This window comes from Drosophila arizonae, chromosome 2, assembly GCF_054131065.1.
Source record: "Drosophila arizonae isolate 15081-1271.41 chromosome 2, UAZ_ARI_1.0, whole genome shotgun sequence".
NCBI lineage: Eukaryota > Metazoa > Arthropoda > Insecta > Diptera > Drosophilidae > Drosophila > Drosophila arizonae.
The window spans coordinates 30,521,846-30,538,453 of NC_142922.1; the positions used below are offsets into that span (position 1 = coordinate 30,521,846).

The 16,608-nt window shown below is 31.1% G+C and overlaps 1 protein-coding gene across 3 annotated transcripts; it reads left to right on the top strand.

Annotated features, from left to right (window-relative positions):
* Positions 1-189: 189 nt before the first annotated feature.
* Positions 190-16,104, top strand: stac (C2 and C2B_Munc13-like domain-containing protein staccato). 3 transcript variants are annotated; one of them, XM_089471168.1, is made up of 15 exons: positions 190-410; positions 5,544-5,826; positions 8,897-9,237; positions 9,379-9,426; positions 10,405-10,564; positions 10,779-11,599; positions 13,073-13,287; positions 13,352-13,632; positions 13,695-13,785; positions 13,850-13,923; positions 14,144-14,509; positions 14,573-14,833; positions 15,362-15,531; positions 15,594-15,772; positions 15,843-16,104. In XM_089471168.1, exons 1-15 carry the CDS (start codon positions 328-330, stop codon positions 15,932-15,934), a joined length of 3,465 nt encoding a protein of 1,154 aa, XP_089327294.1. In that variant the 5' UTR covers positions 190-327; the 3' UTR covers positions 15,935-16,104. The 3 variants fall into 3 exon arrangements, with proteins under 3 accessions (XP_089327294.1, XP_089327302.1, XP_017874902.1); XM_089471176.1 differs by lacking the exon at positions 190-410 and adding an exon at positions 2,653-2,980; XM_018019413.2 differs by lacking the exons at positions 190-410; positions 5,544-5,826 and adding an exon at positions 7,057-7,691.
* The last annotated feature ends 504 nt before the right edge of the window (positions 16,105-16,608 follow it).

Genomic DNA, 16,608 nt, shown 5'->3' on the forward strand with positions numbered 1-16,608 from the left:
TAATAAAGTTTCTGAAAAGTTACTCATATAAATAATAATGCTCGCCTAACTAAGGTATACCCGATGCCTTTCTGAGGGTTCCGGCGTTTTTGAAAATTACGGAGAAAGCTTTTACGCTGCTTTTGGGGCTGTAAATGTGGAACACAAACACGTTACTAATGTTATTCCCATGTACGATTGTATATGCGGTGCGTCATTGGATTAAGAGAAGCGGCAAGGCAACGCAGATTTCTCATTAGTTCTTGCCAAACTGTCTCGGAGCTTTGAGTGTTGCTCGCAAAGTAGTTTATTTTGTTTTCGTAATTTCGCTGAATACTCAACTCTAAAATGGATGAGGAACAAATGTGGAAAGGGATCTTCAATAAATTACAAGAGAGCAATGTAAATCCACCCACAGAGCATCAGCATCAGTAAGTACAGTAAAATACAGATATTTCTGTATGTAATATACCAAATTGTCGTTGTCGTATGAATCAGTCTATTCAAAATTGTATATGGTAGAGGCATGTTAATCAGACAACTAATTATAAACTATGTGTATAAATGTTAAAATTTATAATATAAGTAATGTTTCTATTGTAAATATATGGGTGTACATATATTATATGATCTGGCGATAACAAAAAACGAGCCTCAAGTTAGGGCACCAACATTATATACGATGACACATACATATGTATAATCATAGACTCATGTGCACATATGTACATATACAAACATGTGCATATATACACACACATATATACATTAAAAATATTATTTGTGTAGGCCGGGTTTTGTTTGGTTTATTTTTTTTGTGTATTTGTATTTGATGTGTTACTCTTAAATCACATTACAAAACACATTTTGACAACGAAAAGCTTTCGCCCATAGCTATCGATATTATCTATAGTCTTCATCGGCTGTTTATCTGTATTATATTAAATTGTTGCTATGTTTTTAGTTAAGTTCGTGCAACTAAAGATGGCACAAGACATTAGATTGTCATTAAACATAGCTGTGTTGTTTTGCCTCTGAAATCGATTCTATCGGCCGAAAATCCAATGAAATGTGTGGATGTACTCATACATATTGCCTTTGAAATCAAATAATAGTTGAAATGTGAATCTTGTCTAACAGTGCCAACTGAGTACATGTTTAATGAAGATAAGTGTCTCTTGATGAGATGAAATCTACGCTGCATACGCACTCAACCTACCTTAGATCACAATTAGATCACATTAATTTGCATTGTCTTCATACCCTAAAACCCATTGAAATAGTGCTGTTGGCAGGGTATAATGGTTATATTAAATTCATCTAACAGGCGGTATATTAAAGAGTATTAATATACAAGTGATCATTATGGCAAGTAAGATAAGAGAGCCTATCCTATCAATCATATTCATAGTAAAGCTAAATATTTCATATGTTTTATTCAAAACTAAGCTTTCGTTTTTAATTGTTTAAAAGAATAGTTTAAAGGCTATCTAATATCTAGTAGGGACAATAATTCATATTTATAGTTTATGTTTTATTCAAAACTAAGCTCTCGTTTTTAATAGTTTAAAGGCTATCTAATAACTAGTAGGGACAGTAATTCATATTTATAGTTCAAATGGCACCTTAGATAATAGCATTTACATTGTGAAATATATGGAAATATCAAATTTACTCCATTTCCTTTAAGATCGGCGTATTAGGGTTGATAAATTGATTTATTTCACTTTAAATCGGAGATAATACACATAAAAAACTGTCATAAATGCTTCGGATAGCACATTCAACCAATCCAATGCATTGGCTTCGCATGTGTGTGAGCTCATACATACAGTTTGTAAAGAAACATTTTACATGCATAAACTATTGACATACTAAATATACTATATTTTTATTTTATTTTTTATATAAGCGGAATAATATAATAAACTAAATTTACTTTAGTTATTTTATCTGTATATCTGAATATATTGCTTTATGTACATATGTATATATGTATATATATATCATTGTTACTGTAATGTTGTGCATGTGTGGGTGCATTTACATGTGCTTTCCTGCGTTTGAATTGCAGTAAGTAAGAAGTAAGTTGGAATATCATGGTGTGCAAGGTATTTCTCAGTCTGGCACTTGTCATTATGAGCACTCTTACCTAAGGGTACAGATTGTAGTATCATAGGATAGCTTTCGATCTGGTCAACTCCAAAAAGTAAAGACTAATCTTATACTACATAGATATACATATATGTATATACATACATATGTGACTCATAATATATGTATGTATGTATGCATCACTTTGTATGTATGTTTGTAAATATAACTGTGAATGTTATTTCAGATTTCGTGGTTAATACACATACATACATATGTACATACATGCTTGCATACGCACGTCGATGCATTCGTGTTATGATGCACTAATTTCTTTTAGTCATGTACATATGTACATGTGTATTTATGTATGTATGTACGCGTGCACGCTTGTGCGTGCTCTGTATTGTTGTTGTTAAGGGTTGGCAGTAACATGGTTCACGAAAATGAGTATTTACTATGGTTGAGCTTGTGTATGTTAATTAGGTGCATGCATACATACACATGTACATACATATACGTATATATACATACATGCATACGTCCGTATATGCAGGTATATCTTCAAAATCATGAACCATGAAGACATCACACATACAGGCGAAAGCAACAACTATAGTGCGGATGTAACTGGTGCATTTGTATTGGTCTGTTTTGGCCCTATCTTTCAAGCGGCTAACGTACAAAGCTCTTACTGCTCAAACAGTTCTAGCCAAAAGGTCGTGGTGAATGCGTTTGTTTTCGGTAGTTTGTGGTGTTATATTCACGAATTTACTAGAAAATGTAAAGATTGTTGTTATAAATATTGTAAAATAAATGTAAAGTGAGAGCAAATGAAGCTTCTTGACCGCATTAACTTTATTAGACAACACTGTACTCAGTCTATATTGATATGTGGAGACCATAGGTAATATACAACTGGGCTATAAATCGATAGTATAAATAAAGATACACAGCTCTTATAAATTGGAATTACGGCTAGTTGTAATCAAATACATATATGATATATATATGTATGATTAAACATCTAACGAGTGCAATAAAATAGTATATAATAATTATTAAGACAAAATGAAGTATGTCATCATTAACAGTCCGAAAAAAGTTAACAGTACCGCTGGAAGCGGAATTCCCCCGCTAACAAATACTCCGTACCCCGCCGTACCGAGCTTCTGTTTTAAGAATTATGTACTTAAATATGTATATGTGTAGATATTATATCATAACCATGTATTCATTTATACAATTAGGGTAGGCGCTAACCTGATGACGCGCAGTATATATGTATATATATATATATATATATATATATATATATATATATATATATATATATACATATATATATATATATATATATATATATATATATATATATATATATATACATATATATATATATATATATATACTGCGCGTCATCAGGTTAGCGCCTACCCTAATTGTATAAATGAATACATGGTTATATGAGTATATATATATATATATATACTCATATATACTTATAAATATATATACTCAAATATAAATATCTACATTATTGAATTACGTTGGGCTTTGTAATCTTATCTTCATGCACTTTGAAGGGCATGGCAATAGTATCAATTGTCAAGGTTTATTCTCGTCATGCCATATATAAGATTATATACATATGTATATGATTGGAATATACGCATCTATATTGACAGTTATATAGTGATTTATGTATGTCTTCCAATTCCTCTAAAATGTACTTTAGCAACTTGCGGTATAATCTTACAACGGTAACTGTAATAAGTGTGCAAACTAAAACCATGATAAGCCAAAGGCTCCAGTTGCCAGTGATTATTTCTTATTGTGGGTTAATTATATACTCATTCTAATCTTTAATAGATAAATTAATAAAATCATGTAATGGTGTTATTCAAGAAAACCAAAGCTGTGCTTATATACATTGATATATCGAAATCGAATACCTTATAACGAAATTTTCGTTCTTAACTTAGCATGAATCAATACTTATGATTATGAGATTTTGTAGTGCCATTTGTGGCAATGTAAAACACATATTTATTACTGATTTGCTTCAAAAACTATAAGGTAAAAAAAAAAAAAAAAAAAAAAAAATAATAATAATAAAAAAAAAAAAAACAGTTCTATTCTGTTTTAAATGCTATTCTGTTTGAAAACTCAAGTTCGTAAGACTAAAAACTTTTTGTTTTTTTTTTTTTGCAATCTGTTTTATTTAAAAGTTTAAGCGAATGTAAGACAAGCTGATTCAAAATTAGAAAATCATGTTAGCCTGTGATACTAAGAAGTATTTGCAGGAATTGGAATTGTTCGAATCTGTAAATATATAAAAATTGATTAATTGAGTGTTGTATTTATCAAAGGAAAAAGTTTGTTTGTTTCAATGAATAAAAATAATCTAAATGTTATTGACCTCTTTCCAATAGGCAGCCAGGCGACGCATTTCTTTTTTCTTGATGGATTTTCTTGAAAGGTCAATTTAGAAAATGAGTTTTGTGCGTGTGCGCTGGCCATTCTTAAGCTTTAAGTGAGCTTGACATAATTGATTTTGTGGTTTGATATCAAAGGACGCCCATCAGATTGTCAAATCATTTTAAAACACTGCAGGATACAAATTATGACAAATTTATATATGTATGTACACACATATCGTCGTCAGTCTAAATACTTCTTTGATTGAGGTATGATCATTTTTGTTTTTCCCTCATATATATCTTGAGCGATTGTCGATTACTCCAATGCCATCGGAGGGTTTCATTTAATTGGGATACTATGTGATTAATTAGCCTTAACAGTATTAATAATCAAAACATGTTTGTTAAGGCAACTGAGTTTCTATCGTGCTTTTAAGAGAAGTCATAGGAAGCGGTAAAAAATAAGAGTAAAAATTAGCGCCTTCTGGTATTTCTTATTTATTTACATATTCCCTTTACTCATTTCCCTAGCGTATTTCTCTTACGTATTTCCACCAAGTTTTTAATTCTTTTTTAATTAATGGGAAAATTGTCTGCTGCTGAAAGTATTCTAGCTTCGTTTTATTCAAATATATACCAAATGGAGACTGCTGCGTAAATATAGATAACTTAAGTGATCTGTAGTTCTTCTTTATCCCTTGCTTTTCTTAGAAAGACAGACAGATACGACCTCATTACATCATGATAAGTCTAAATGTTGATATGCTAAAAAGCTTCTGTATGCATTATTTATATAAGTATAATTAGTAGATTTCATAGACTACAGCTTCTTCTGTGCTCTAGTAGTCTTGGGGACTGGTCTGCCTGAATATTAGGATATTCCATCTCATACTCATTATACACTGAACTCCTTACAACTGTAAATATACATTTAAAGTTGGAGTTTTTGTTTCTTGTTGCAAATTAAAAAAAAAAAAAAAAAACCCAGACCTAGATATGAAATGTATTTATAATTTGAATATTTGTTTATTTTATTTTTTACTGCAGACTCCAGGATAGCGATGATGGTTTCTTTGAAAAGTTTGGCTCCTTTTTGAGACAGAAATCTCAATTGGATGAAAATAATTTTAAAACATCGTTGGCTCCATTTCCGGAAGCAGAAGAAGGGGAAGAAGAAGAGACTGCAATCCCAAAGGTCAATGATGGATCCTGCACGGATAGTGGATTGGAAATAAAAACAGTTGATAATGAAAGTTTCGATACTTCCACATTGGGCAGTGAGACAGACTTAATATCCGTCAATAACATAAAGGAAAATGTTTGTATGAATGTAAGTATTAATGAGTTTAATATTTTTAATGAAATTAAGTGATTTTTTACAACTCAAATTTTCTGATACCTTATGTAATTAAAGTTATAAAATTTATGCAACCGGTATAAGTTCTATCTTATATGAAAATAAGAATATTTTTTCTGCAAAAAAATTGCAAAATTAAGAGCAAAATTCTTAAACTAAGACATTCTTATATTTTTACTACTTATTGATCCTTGTTGGTGGTACAGTATTACCAATGAAACCTGATTATAGTTATTTATTTTAAAGTAAATCAAAACGTATTTGGAATTTTGTTATTAATTTTAATTTAATTTTAATTAATCAAATTAATACTTTAAAAGAAATATATATATGGTACTTAATAAAAAATTCAATTTAATTGCTGTCCTCTAAAAATTCTAAAGCTGATTAAATTATGTTTAGTTTATATCAGTTAATTTTTTAAACAATTCAATTCCTTAATTGCTTAAAAATTATTATTTTATAATTTTGATCTGTTAATTATCAAGTTTTATTTAAATATAATAATTTTTATAGAATTTAAGAACTTAATAAGCTGTTACATTTTTTAAGGAAAGATGAAAGCATTTTTCGAATGGCATGACAAGAGGAGGGGTATAGAGAGAAAAAAATTTCATTCAATATTAAAAAATGTGAATGAATAGAAAACAAATTCATTCATACCTTGAAATTATATGTATGTATATGTGGTATTTCTTCATTTACCGTATAGGTACTAATCAGTATGAATATATATATATATATATATATATATATATATATATATATATATATATATATATATATATATATCTATATATACTGTTTTTTTAAGATATAGTGTTCATACAAGTTATATTTCAAAATATTGGGCACTAACAAAGAAGCAGAACTGTAATTTTTGTTGGACCCTTTGTTAGATTAACCGTAGGAACGAACTATAAACAATTCGAACTGATTGGGTTGAGAATAGTCTATAAATTTGTTTGCTTTAGTATCTACTTATCTACACTGGCACTACATAGATGTTTATGTGTACACATATGCTGTGCGTTTGTGTGTGTGTACACAAAAAGCATTTATTCATTCACTTGCTGTGTGTGCTTTCCCCAATACTTTGAATACACATAGGTTCATAAACATTGAGCTTTTTTTCAAAGTTCCAAAAATAAAACATTTGCTAAAGCACTACTATATAATTCAGCTTCTCTCTTTATCTTGTGAGATACTTAGAAAACAATCTCGAAAACGAATTCTGCTCATACACACCCAGAAGCAGCTCACGGTCAGCGTGATTAGATGTAAAAAATTTGTATTCGCGGCATTGACACTGTTAATGGGTTTTCAATTTACATATACCTAAGAGTGGTACTGCTGCAGGGACATCTTGGAACCCGCAAAACTAATATACGGATACCTGAAATGATCATATAATAATAAAATATATACGTCAATATATTATAGCTGTGCGATGTTTCACAATATAGACGGGAAATAAGATTCTACAATTTATAAAATAAAGAAGAAAGCAAAAGTGCAAAATGTTTCAAAATTAATTATACAAAGCTCAATACTTTTGTGTTTCAAAAATGAGCTATTTATCGTTGCCACGAGTTCTGTCTAATATGACCTCACGAAACTCAACCGATAAAAGTTCAAAATATTTAAGTTTAAATCGAACTGCGGGTCATGAGACGCACCATATTCAAAAAGTGTGTTCGACACTTTCCTTAAATGAAACGGCGGAGCGACGCAAGCGGATTCTTAATAGAAATGGAAGCATATCCAATCAGTATTTCCGCGGTGTTCACAAGCATTTACTAGAGTCTCACGCAAAAGAAGTTTGTCATTCTATGACTGTAAGTAAATATTTTCTAGTTATTTAAAATAAATTAAACTGATGGTTGTTTAAAAATCATTGAATTTTGTTCTTAACCATTGGAATGTCGGCCCAAAGCTTTTTACGAATGTTTATAATGGGCAGTAAAAAGATATTCAGTTATCCCTCAAATAAATAAAACACAATATAGTAGTGCGTATTTAGATTGTATGTAAAATTGTTTAATAACCTAAGATTCCATAAAAATAAGTTTAGAAAAATAGTCGAAGATATTAAGTGATAAACAAACTTAATTTAAATTAAACGGAAACATTTTACTGGCATTTTTTTTACATTTGTAGATTAAGAGAATTTTTAGATCTCTTTATTTCCGTAACTAATAATAATAGTATAATAATTATTAATAAAGTTTATTAAAATTTAAGTAATAATTTCAAGTTTGCTTTGAAATACATATTGTTTACTAACATCCAAAGCCCATCTAAATTCGATAGTACTTGTACGAAGTATAGTTGCATACAAGTACTTGGAATGCTCTTGTTGGGTGTATCCTATGATACGATGACATACTCTGGAGCAATAAGAAATATCGTAGAAATGGCACTATCCTGCTTATACAAATCTTCTTTTATTTATATATCTATTTAAACTAATTTCAGCCACAAATATACTTAATCTTACACATACGGAATATCTGTGTTTACTCTAGCCACAGCTCCACATTATGGGAAATGGGTTATTAAGTTCGATGTTTATTTTCCCATATTTAATTTTCGACCATGCAGCAAAGAATGTTTGCAGAAATGTAAGCATATTCAAAAAATGTTTATTTTTTTTTCTGAATTATTGGTGCGAATGGTTGTGATGCTCGGAAAGTAAAACGAATATTTATAATCTTTATGTACTTAATAATACCCTCAAGTATGTGCAGTATGTCTGGCTATATTGTCTTCGAGATATGCTTAAAAAATATATATTTTTTAGCAATCGTTAGCTTTTTTATAATATTTAAAATAAATATAAATATAAATAAATAGCATACATACATACATACATAAATAGCATACATACAGCCCATAGAGCCCGTAGTCTCAATTACTGGTAGCAGAATCTGAGAATATATTATTTATATAAATATATATATATATTATTAGCATGGTCAAAAAAAGGACTGCAATACTAGATTATTAAACAAATATGAATGTCTGAATTCTTATATTTCAGATCGACGACTTATACGAGGAGATCCTATTTGAAATTTACAATAATATTGGTTGTGAGAGTAGTGATGCCTGTAGGGAAAGTCTGGTTGAATTCGCAAAGGAGGTATTCAAAATACCCAATGCCACCCATTTGGAAATTTCTGAGATTGCGATGAAGAAGGAACCACCTAAATTAAGGCTCAATGTTGAAGTTATTAAAGCAGAAAACTTACTACCAATGGATTCGAATGGATCATCCGATCCTTTCGTAACATTGTACTTGGAATCAAACATTTCGCACCGCTATAATTCTTCCGTAAAAACGTCTACTCTAAGTCCCATATGGGAGGAGCATTTTTCATTGTAAGTATTATCGGCAAATAGGTCACATCAACTTCTGGAATTAGTTTCTTCTATAAACATGAAATAAAATATACTGTCTCGTTGATTATATTATTTACTTAATTTATTAGATGTTTATTGAATTTTATTTGAATTTTCTAGACCAATTACTGAAGGTCCTCGTGATGAAGTTCTCATTATCGAAGTTTGGTAAGTTTATAAATTATTATTTACTTAACCTAATTGACCAATTTGAATATTTTGTTTTGTTTCAATATTATTTAAGCAAATTCTTACGAGTTTATTCGATTTTTATTCATTATAGACCAAATTTTGGCAAATTAATATATCAAGATGAAAAAATGAAGAATATTCATTTTTATTTTTCTATATTTCTTCAATAGTTTCGGGTCATATGTTTAGGCGTCTTTCTGTCTGTTGCTAGGCAATTTAATTTCTGATGCTTGTGATCTAAAATGGCCAAATGCCAGCAATCGCTGTATTTGTTCAATTCTTGAAGAGCTTGAAACCAGATAGTTATGCTAATGTATTTCGTCAAGTATTTCTGAAACTTAATAGATTTTAAATTGTTTTTCGTAAGCATTTAAAACTAAAATGAATCAATCATAAGTTTAATTACATTTTTTAAGTTCTCTTAGTTGTTAAAAAGTATTTAATAAATTTGCGAAAATGAATATGAGCGAAAATTCCCTAAAGTATTTACATTCAACTTTTGGAGGACGCCATACGACTGTTTTTAATTGTAAATAGTTTTATAATTATTTTATTTTATTCTGAAATTCAATAAGTATATAGGCAAATTGTATATTTTTTATATGTCTAAATATTAATTAATTTTGTATATTTTAATTTTTTTCTGGTATAAATATTGGACCAATCTGAATTTTTATTTTTTCTAAGCCAAAGGAATTTTGGCCTATGTTTTCTTTTAGTTATAGACTGCAATATTAATATACAAGCGAATTTTTTTAATGTATTACAACAGTGCTTTAGTTTAGCTAGTGTCCGCTTAGGCAAGAGCAGTATTAACCAGCTAAATAGGTTCGAAAATAATTTAAATTTATGCAAATTCAACTTCAGCTATTAAAATTTAAGTTTGATGTCAGATTTGATCTTTAAATATAAAACGCATATATAAATTAATAAAAATGTTTTTATTTTTAATAGGGACTTTGATGCAGCGGAAACTGTCAAAGACAAGGTTAATAAGCTGTTGGATGTTAAGGGTGTACGCGGGCTAAGCAAGCTTATGAAGGAAATCGCGGTTACGGCCTCATCTGGAAAGCATGATAACGAATTAATTGGACGTGCAATGATTTCGCTTAAGGTTGGCATATAATAGATATAAACATTTATAATAGATATATGTATATAATATCAAATAGCTTATCTGTTTACTGAAACTTCAAGTAAATATTGAAAATAGGTAAGAACTACATATTTTCGAAATTTAATCAAATCAATCTTTCCACAGTAAATGCTAACGTTTTTTGATAATAATAATTTAATAATATTAAAAAAATTCTTTGAACTTTGCAAAGTCTATTCCAGTTACTGGACTAACCGTTTGGTATAATCTGGAAAAAGGCAGTAAAACGAAAAGTCGCGGTTCTATTCTAGTGAACATTGCTCTCAGTGCCGAAAAGAATAAGAATGTCGCAAGTCAAGAACATAAGCACCTCTTGAAATTGTTACTGGTGCACGAGCTGGATTCGTCTCAGGTGGCCAAATATTGGTGGAGCGGAAAATTCGGAGCGATGGCTGAAGCAATCAGAACTCAACACGCCGTTCAGAGTGGTCTCTCTCCCGTTGACTGTGCGCTCTGCCAGTGGCATGCGTATAGCACTGTCCACGAGACTCATAAACTGAATTTCGTACTCTTCAATTCAATACTCGATGTTCTGGCTCCAGTAATAAACTATTTGCAAAACGATTCGGAGGATGTCAAAACATTCTGGGAGGGGGCCAAGCGGTTGCTACCATCTTGCTTTTCAATATTAAGACATTTACGCTCCAAACAAATCAGTGATAATAAAATTCTGAAGACGCTCAGTGAGGTACTAGACATTCTCTCGAAGCTGAAAACATTTGAGGTGCCAGCGACAATAGATCTATTTCCCAAAACTGTCTATGGCTGGCTAGAATACGAAGACTCTGAGAAACCGAACACGATCGATAACGTTATTATTGCCGCTATCAATAGCGGTGCCAAAGAGTGGATGGAACAAATCAAAGAAGTCGGCAGTCAAACCAAGGATCACGATTCGGATGAAGAGAAATTGCAGAATGTAATCAAAATCATACAAATGGTTCGCTCAGATCTACAGCGTGCGATGGAATATTTCGATAAACTGTTCTACCAGTAAGTGAAGATTTATTACTATTTAATAATATTATTCATTATTATGGTGCACATAATTGGTACATTTTTGGTTTCAATCAATTTTTAAATCGAATGGGCTATAAACATATTCGAAGACATTCATTAACTAACTTACAATGTTATGACACTGAATATTCACTAATAAAACCGATTTCTTGTGAAAAGGAGGAACTGTGGGAGCGAGAGTTCTCCAAAGTTCATTAAATAAAGCAGTACATATGTAGCATTTGTTGAAGTCCCCTGGTTGCTTTTTAGTCTAGAGCCAGTTGGAGTGGACCGCAAACTTTTCATAGAACAATCGGGAAAATAAACTGAGTCGATATGTCCATGTCTTACTATCCTGAAATTTTGTACTTTGTGTACTCTTTGTATATACCCATCCCATTTCATCTTTATAGATATAACAAGTAAGAAAGCTCTAGTCGAGGCTGCTCGACTACGAGATCCCCTGAACCCTTGGAGTGCTAGCTATTTCAATAATTTTTCGCGTCTTTCAGCTTACACAAGAAACACACACACATACACAAACACATACACACACAAGCACCCACGCATGGGCTGCAGTGTGCGCTTACTATGAGAACTTAATTGTTTAATAACTTTTTTTGTGGACGTACGATCTTCATGAAACTTTCAGATTATGATTATAACATGAATATGCATATAATTGCCAAAGCACAAGTCTCTAGTATTTGAAATACGCGTTTTACAAAAGTGAGGGTGAGGGGGTGAATTTAGAGGTGGGGGGTAAATTTTAACAAAAACCGAAATTGTATAAATTGCATATAAGCATATATAAAAAATTTGGAGACTCTAGCAATAAAGGTGTAGAAGATATAATTTTATAACAGGTTTTCGATAAGGTTTTTCATCGATAAAAAAAGATCGGGATGAGTTATCGAATTTTCATGATAAACTCGATATCCGCGCTGTAATTACAAACATTTTACAAAAAATTTGAAGTCTCTAGCTCTTATATCTTCGGAAATCGACGCGTTCAAACATACGGACAGACGGACAGACGGACAGACGGACAGACGGACAGACGGACAGACAGACAGACGGACAGGGCCAAATCAACTCAGCTCGTCACACTGATCAAGAATATATATACTTTGTGGGGTCTGCCACGCCTCCTTCTGCCTGTTACATACATTTCAACAAAACCATTATACCCTGATTTCCCATTTTCAATGGGTTCAGGGTATAAAAATAGATATAGCACAAAATATGAAAGCAGTTAATTTACTGTGGGGGCCCTCGAGCTGAATATAAATTTCCCTAAATTTGAAAAATGTTATTTAAACTAAATTTCTTAATTGGAGAGAATTTCATTAGTTGTGTGCATGCTGTATACTGCAGTATCTGTATTTGGTATTTTTTACATAAAAGTAATAAGCCTGTATTAAAATATGAATTAAAATACTGTATTAAAATACTTGTGTCTTTCAGCAAAATTCGGGTCAGCTATTCCACTACACTATTTATGTTCTACGATTCAAAGCTGACAGAAATATGCAAAGCTATTGTGGAGCAAGTATGTTCCAACATTAAGAAGTTGGATGTTCCTGACGATAACTTTGAATATTTGCCAAATATTGACAATGTTAATATGGGAACAACATTATTTGAAGTTTATTTGGTACTCAAACGATATAATACTCTAGGTAATTATTTCTTAAAAATATCGTATTTAATGTACTTGTATTAATATTGCTTTTCATTTTACAGGACAATCACTCTGTCCCAACTGTCAGCTGGAGATGAATGAATTTTACTTGTGGTTTGACAGAGGCGTAACTCATTGGCTTGAAATTTCAATTATTAAAGCTCTGAATCGCATCCAGAAAGCCATTGACTTGGACCAACTCCACGCTGTAGATGAAACGGTTAAGTATAGTTCATCAGCAGTCGACACCTTAGCGATTTTTTACCAGATTAAGATATTTTGGCAACAACTGGATTGGCCAGATATAGAAGGATCCTACTTGTTTGTGGCCAAAATAGTTAATGTAAGTAAATTGCCAAAAAGTAATTTATAGAAAATATGCTTTGAAATATCGCTTTTTCCCAGGATATATGTCGATGCTGCGTTTTCTATGCACAGCGTATGTCCCACCGCGTGGAAGCTATAACCAAAAGGGAACAGGATGGAGATATGTTTAGTAAGTTAATGGGCTGGTAGGCTTTCAATATACGCGTTTAACGTTTTTGGTATTTTCATGTAAGATTTATCGGAGGAATGGTGCTTGGCTATAAATAATATGGACTACATCCGTCAAAGTTTACCTTCATTTATAAAGGTATGTAAAGGTAGTTAAATATTATGTATTGCTTGACTGCTTAAAAAAGCACTTCGATAAGGACTTTAAGTAATTGACCCAGTTGAATATCATAAAAAAAAACATAGAAAAGTTTTATCATGATACAGCTAGTTTTATATATTAGTATTATATATTATTTTTTATTGTATATATATATATATATATATATATTTTTATATATATTTTTTTTTTTTTTTAGGAGCTAGGTACAGATACTGTGATACGACGCTTGGGAGATTACAAAACCTACCTGGATGCCCAACGCTGTGCCTCTACTATAAAAGCTGTTATCGATAATGCTCTTGATACACAGCGCAACCAAATTGTTGAGCTTATCGAATATGTTGCTCGCAGGATGTCTCCATCGATTCGGCGATATTTAACAGAAGGAGCTGAAGTACTCCACGAGAACTCAAATTCCATGGAAAGACTGATGATGTACCTGGACGGATCATTGCAGACTCTTTATGTTAATCTAAATGAAGTCAACTTCCAAAGAGTTTTAGATAGTATTTGGGAAGAGCTATCAATAATTATTTATGATCTTGTACAATCCAATCTCGATGTAAGTGTAACTTAAGTTTTGTACATTTATTTTATTATTATATTCTTTTATGCGATCCCTTAGAAACGCCGTCCACCAGCATTCTTTCAAAACTTAAGGGCCACTCTACATACTATGATTTCCAGTTTTAAGATTGGGGATACAAAAACATCTGATGTTAGAATTCTATCGGAAATCGAAAACACTCTTGAACTGCATGCTCTCGAAACGGCTGATCTTATTCATCAATACTATCTAGAACGATTTAAATACCAGAAACAGCAAGAGACGTCACCCTTTGGACAGCTTACAATTAGCGCACAATTTACAGACTCTGGATTAGTCGTGAGTATTACCAATTAACCAACTTAACTACACATATTTAAAATAGCTAACAAAACTAAAAAGTTTGTAAAATCTATTTAATAGGCGCTCTATAAACATTAAATATTAATAGCCAAACAAAATATTTTAGTTTGAAATGAAATAAAAATATATTGATTGACTGTACTAGATATATAGATGCATATATACAGATACCCAGATATAAATACACAGATACAGATACAAATTCAAATACTTAGATACAGATACATAGATACAGATACACAGATACAGATACACAGATGCAGATATATATACAGATACATAGATACAGATACATAGAAACAGATACATAGATACAGATGCACAGATACATTCACGCAGATACAGATTTAAAGATATATGTATATACACAGATACAGATACATAGATACAGATATAGATAAAGGTACTGATTTTGGAGTATAGTGTCCAGTATATTTATATTCGAAGCCGACGCTTCCTTCACCATGTTATAATAAAATGAATAACAATTTGATTTAATTTTAGCTGACAATATTAAATGCTCGTAATTTGGTATCTATGGATAAAAATGGATTATGTGATTCATTCGTCAAAGTCTTTATGATTCCGAATATAAGATTTAACGGATTTACACCCCTCAAAACTGCCGTTCATAACAAAAATTGTTTTCCCCTTTATGATGAACAATTTAAAATGTAAGTGAAATTTATTTTTGACAAAGTCAAAACATATTAATTTACTAATTTATATAAATTAGACATTTGACTCCAGAACAACGCCAGATGGAAGATAGTTTGATTTTATTTTGTGTTAAGGATAAAGATTTATTTGGAATGTCAAGTCAATATATAGCTGAATGCTATATAACGTTTGCAGATCTTATTGCAGCTGAGGGCGAACAGATTCTGATGAATTTATGTAGACCAGAGTATACAGGTAAGCACTTAATTGAAACAGGCTGAACATAAATTTAACTATTTATTTTTTATATTTCTATTTCTTTAAGATTCACTTTCACTACGAGCTCTGGAGTATAGACAAGGTGATAAGCAAGCAAAGGAATTCCTAAAAAAGCTAAAGAACAAATCATATTCGTAATCTCAACTATTGACGAATGTCTAGTCTTGTAATTTCCAATTGAAATGATGGTATTATTTATATATTTTGGCAGACTGGATCCTAATGTCAATAACAACTAGACATACGCATTTAAAAATAAAATCGTGAAACAATTATAATTAATAATAAAAATGAATATTCGAACAACAGTATTATCATCAAGATGCGATTGATTTATTGTACAGATATGGGTATTATATGTATATATTTATTACACCCTGTTTTTATTTGCTTCCTATGAGCTACAATTTTATTTTAAATTTATTATAATACTGCACAGTAGAATACGATCTGTTGGGATAGGATAATTTAATCAGACTTGCTGCCTTCTAAGGGCTTTATAAGTAAGTTTATATCTAAAACTTATCTGGCTCTTACGGAGTCCATAGTTTTAATTGCGCGGTAGCGGCATGACTGCAATTGAGATATAGATGACAGTCATAATAGCTGGGAAACCCATGAACATTTAATGCATTGAAAAGGATAACATCTATTCCTTGCACCTGAGCTAAGATTTGTATTTGCTTCTAATTGTATTGCCGACTATATGTTTCGCCAGTTGATTACGGTGAACATCGCTGTTCAAGGTTTGTTGATTTAAATTAATGGTGAAAACAAAAATAGTTGTCTTGTTTATCAATATCTGTTGTGAG

Excerpts from the sequence above, each read along its gene's own strand:
- stac (XM_089471168.1), top strand. The coding sequence starts at position 328 with ATGGATGAGGAACAAATGTGGAAAGGGATCTTCAATAAATTACAAGAG. Across the intron at positions 411-5,543 it reads CCCACAGAGCATCAGCATCA|ACTCCAGGATAGCGATGATG; the intron begins GTAAGTACAGTA and ends TTTTTACTGCAG. Across the intron at positions 14,834-15,361 it reads TTACAGACTCTGGATTAGTC|CTGACAATATTAAATGCTCG; the intron begins GTGAGTATTACC and ends ATTTAATTTTAG.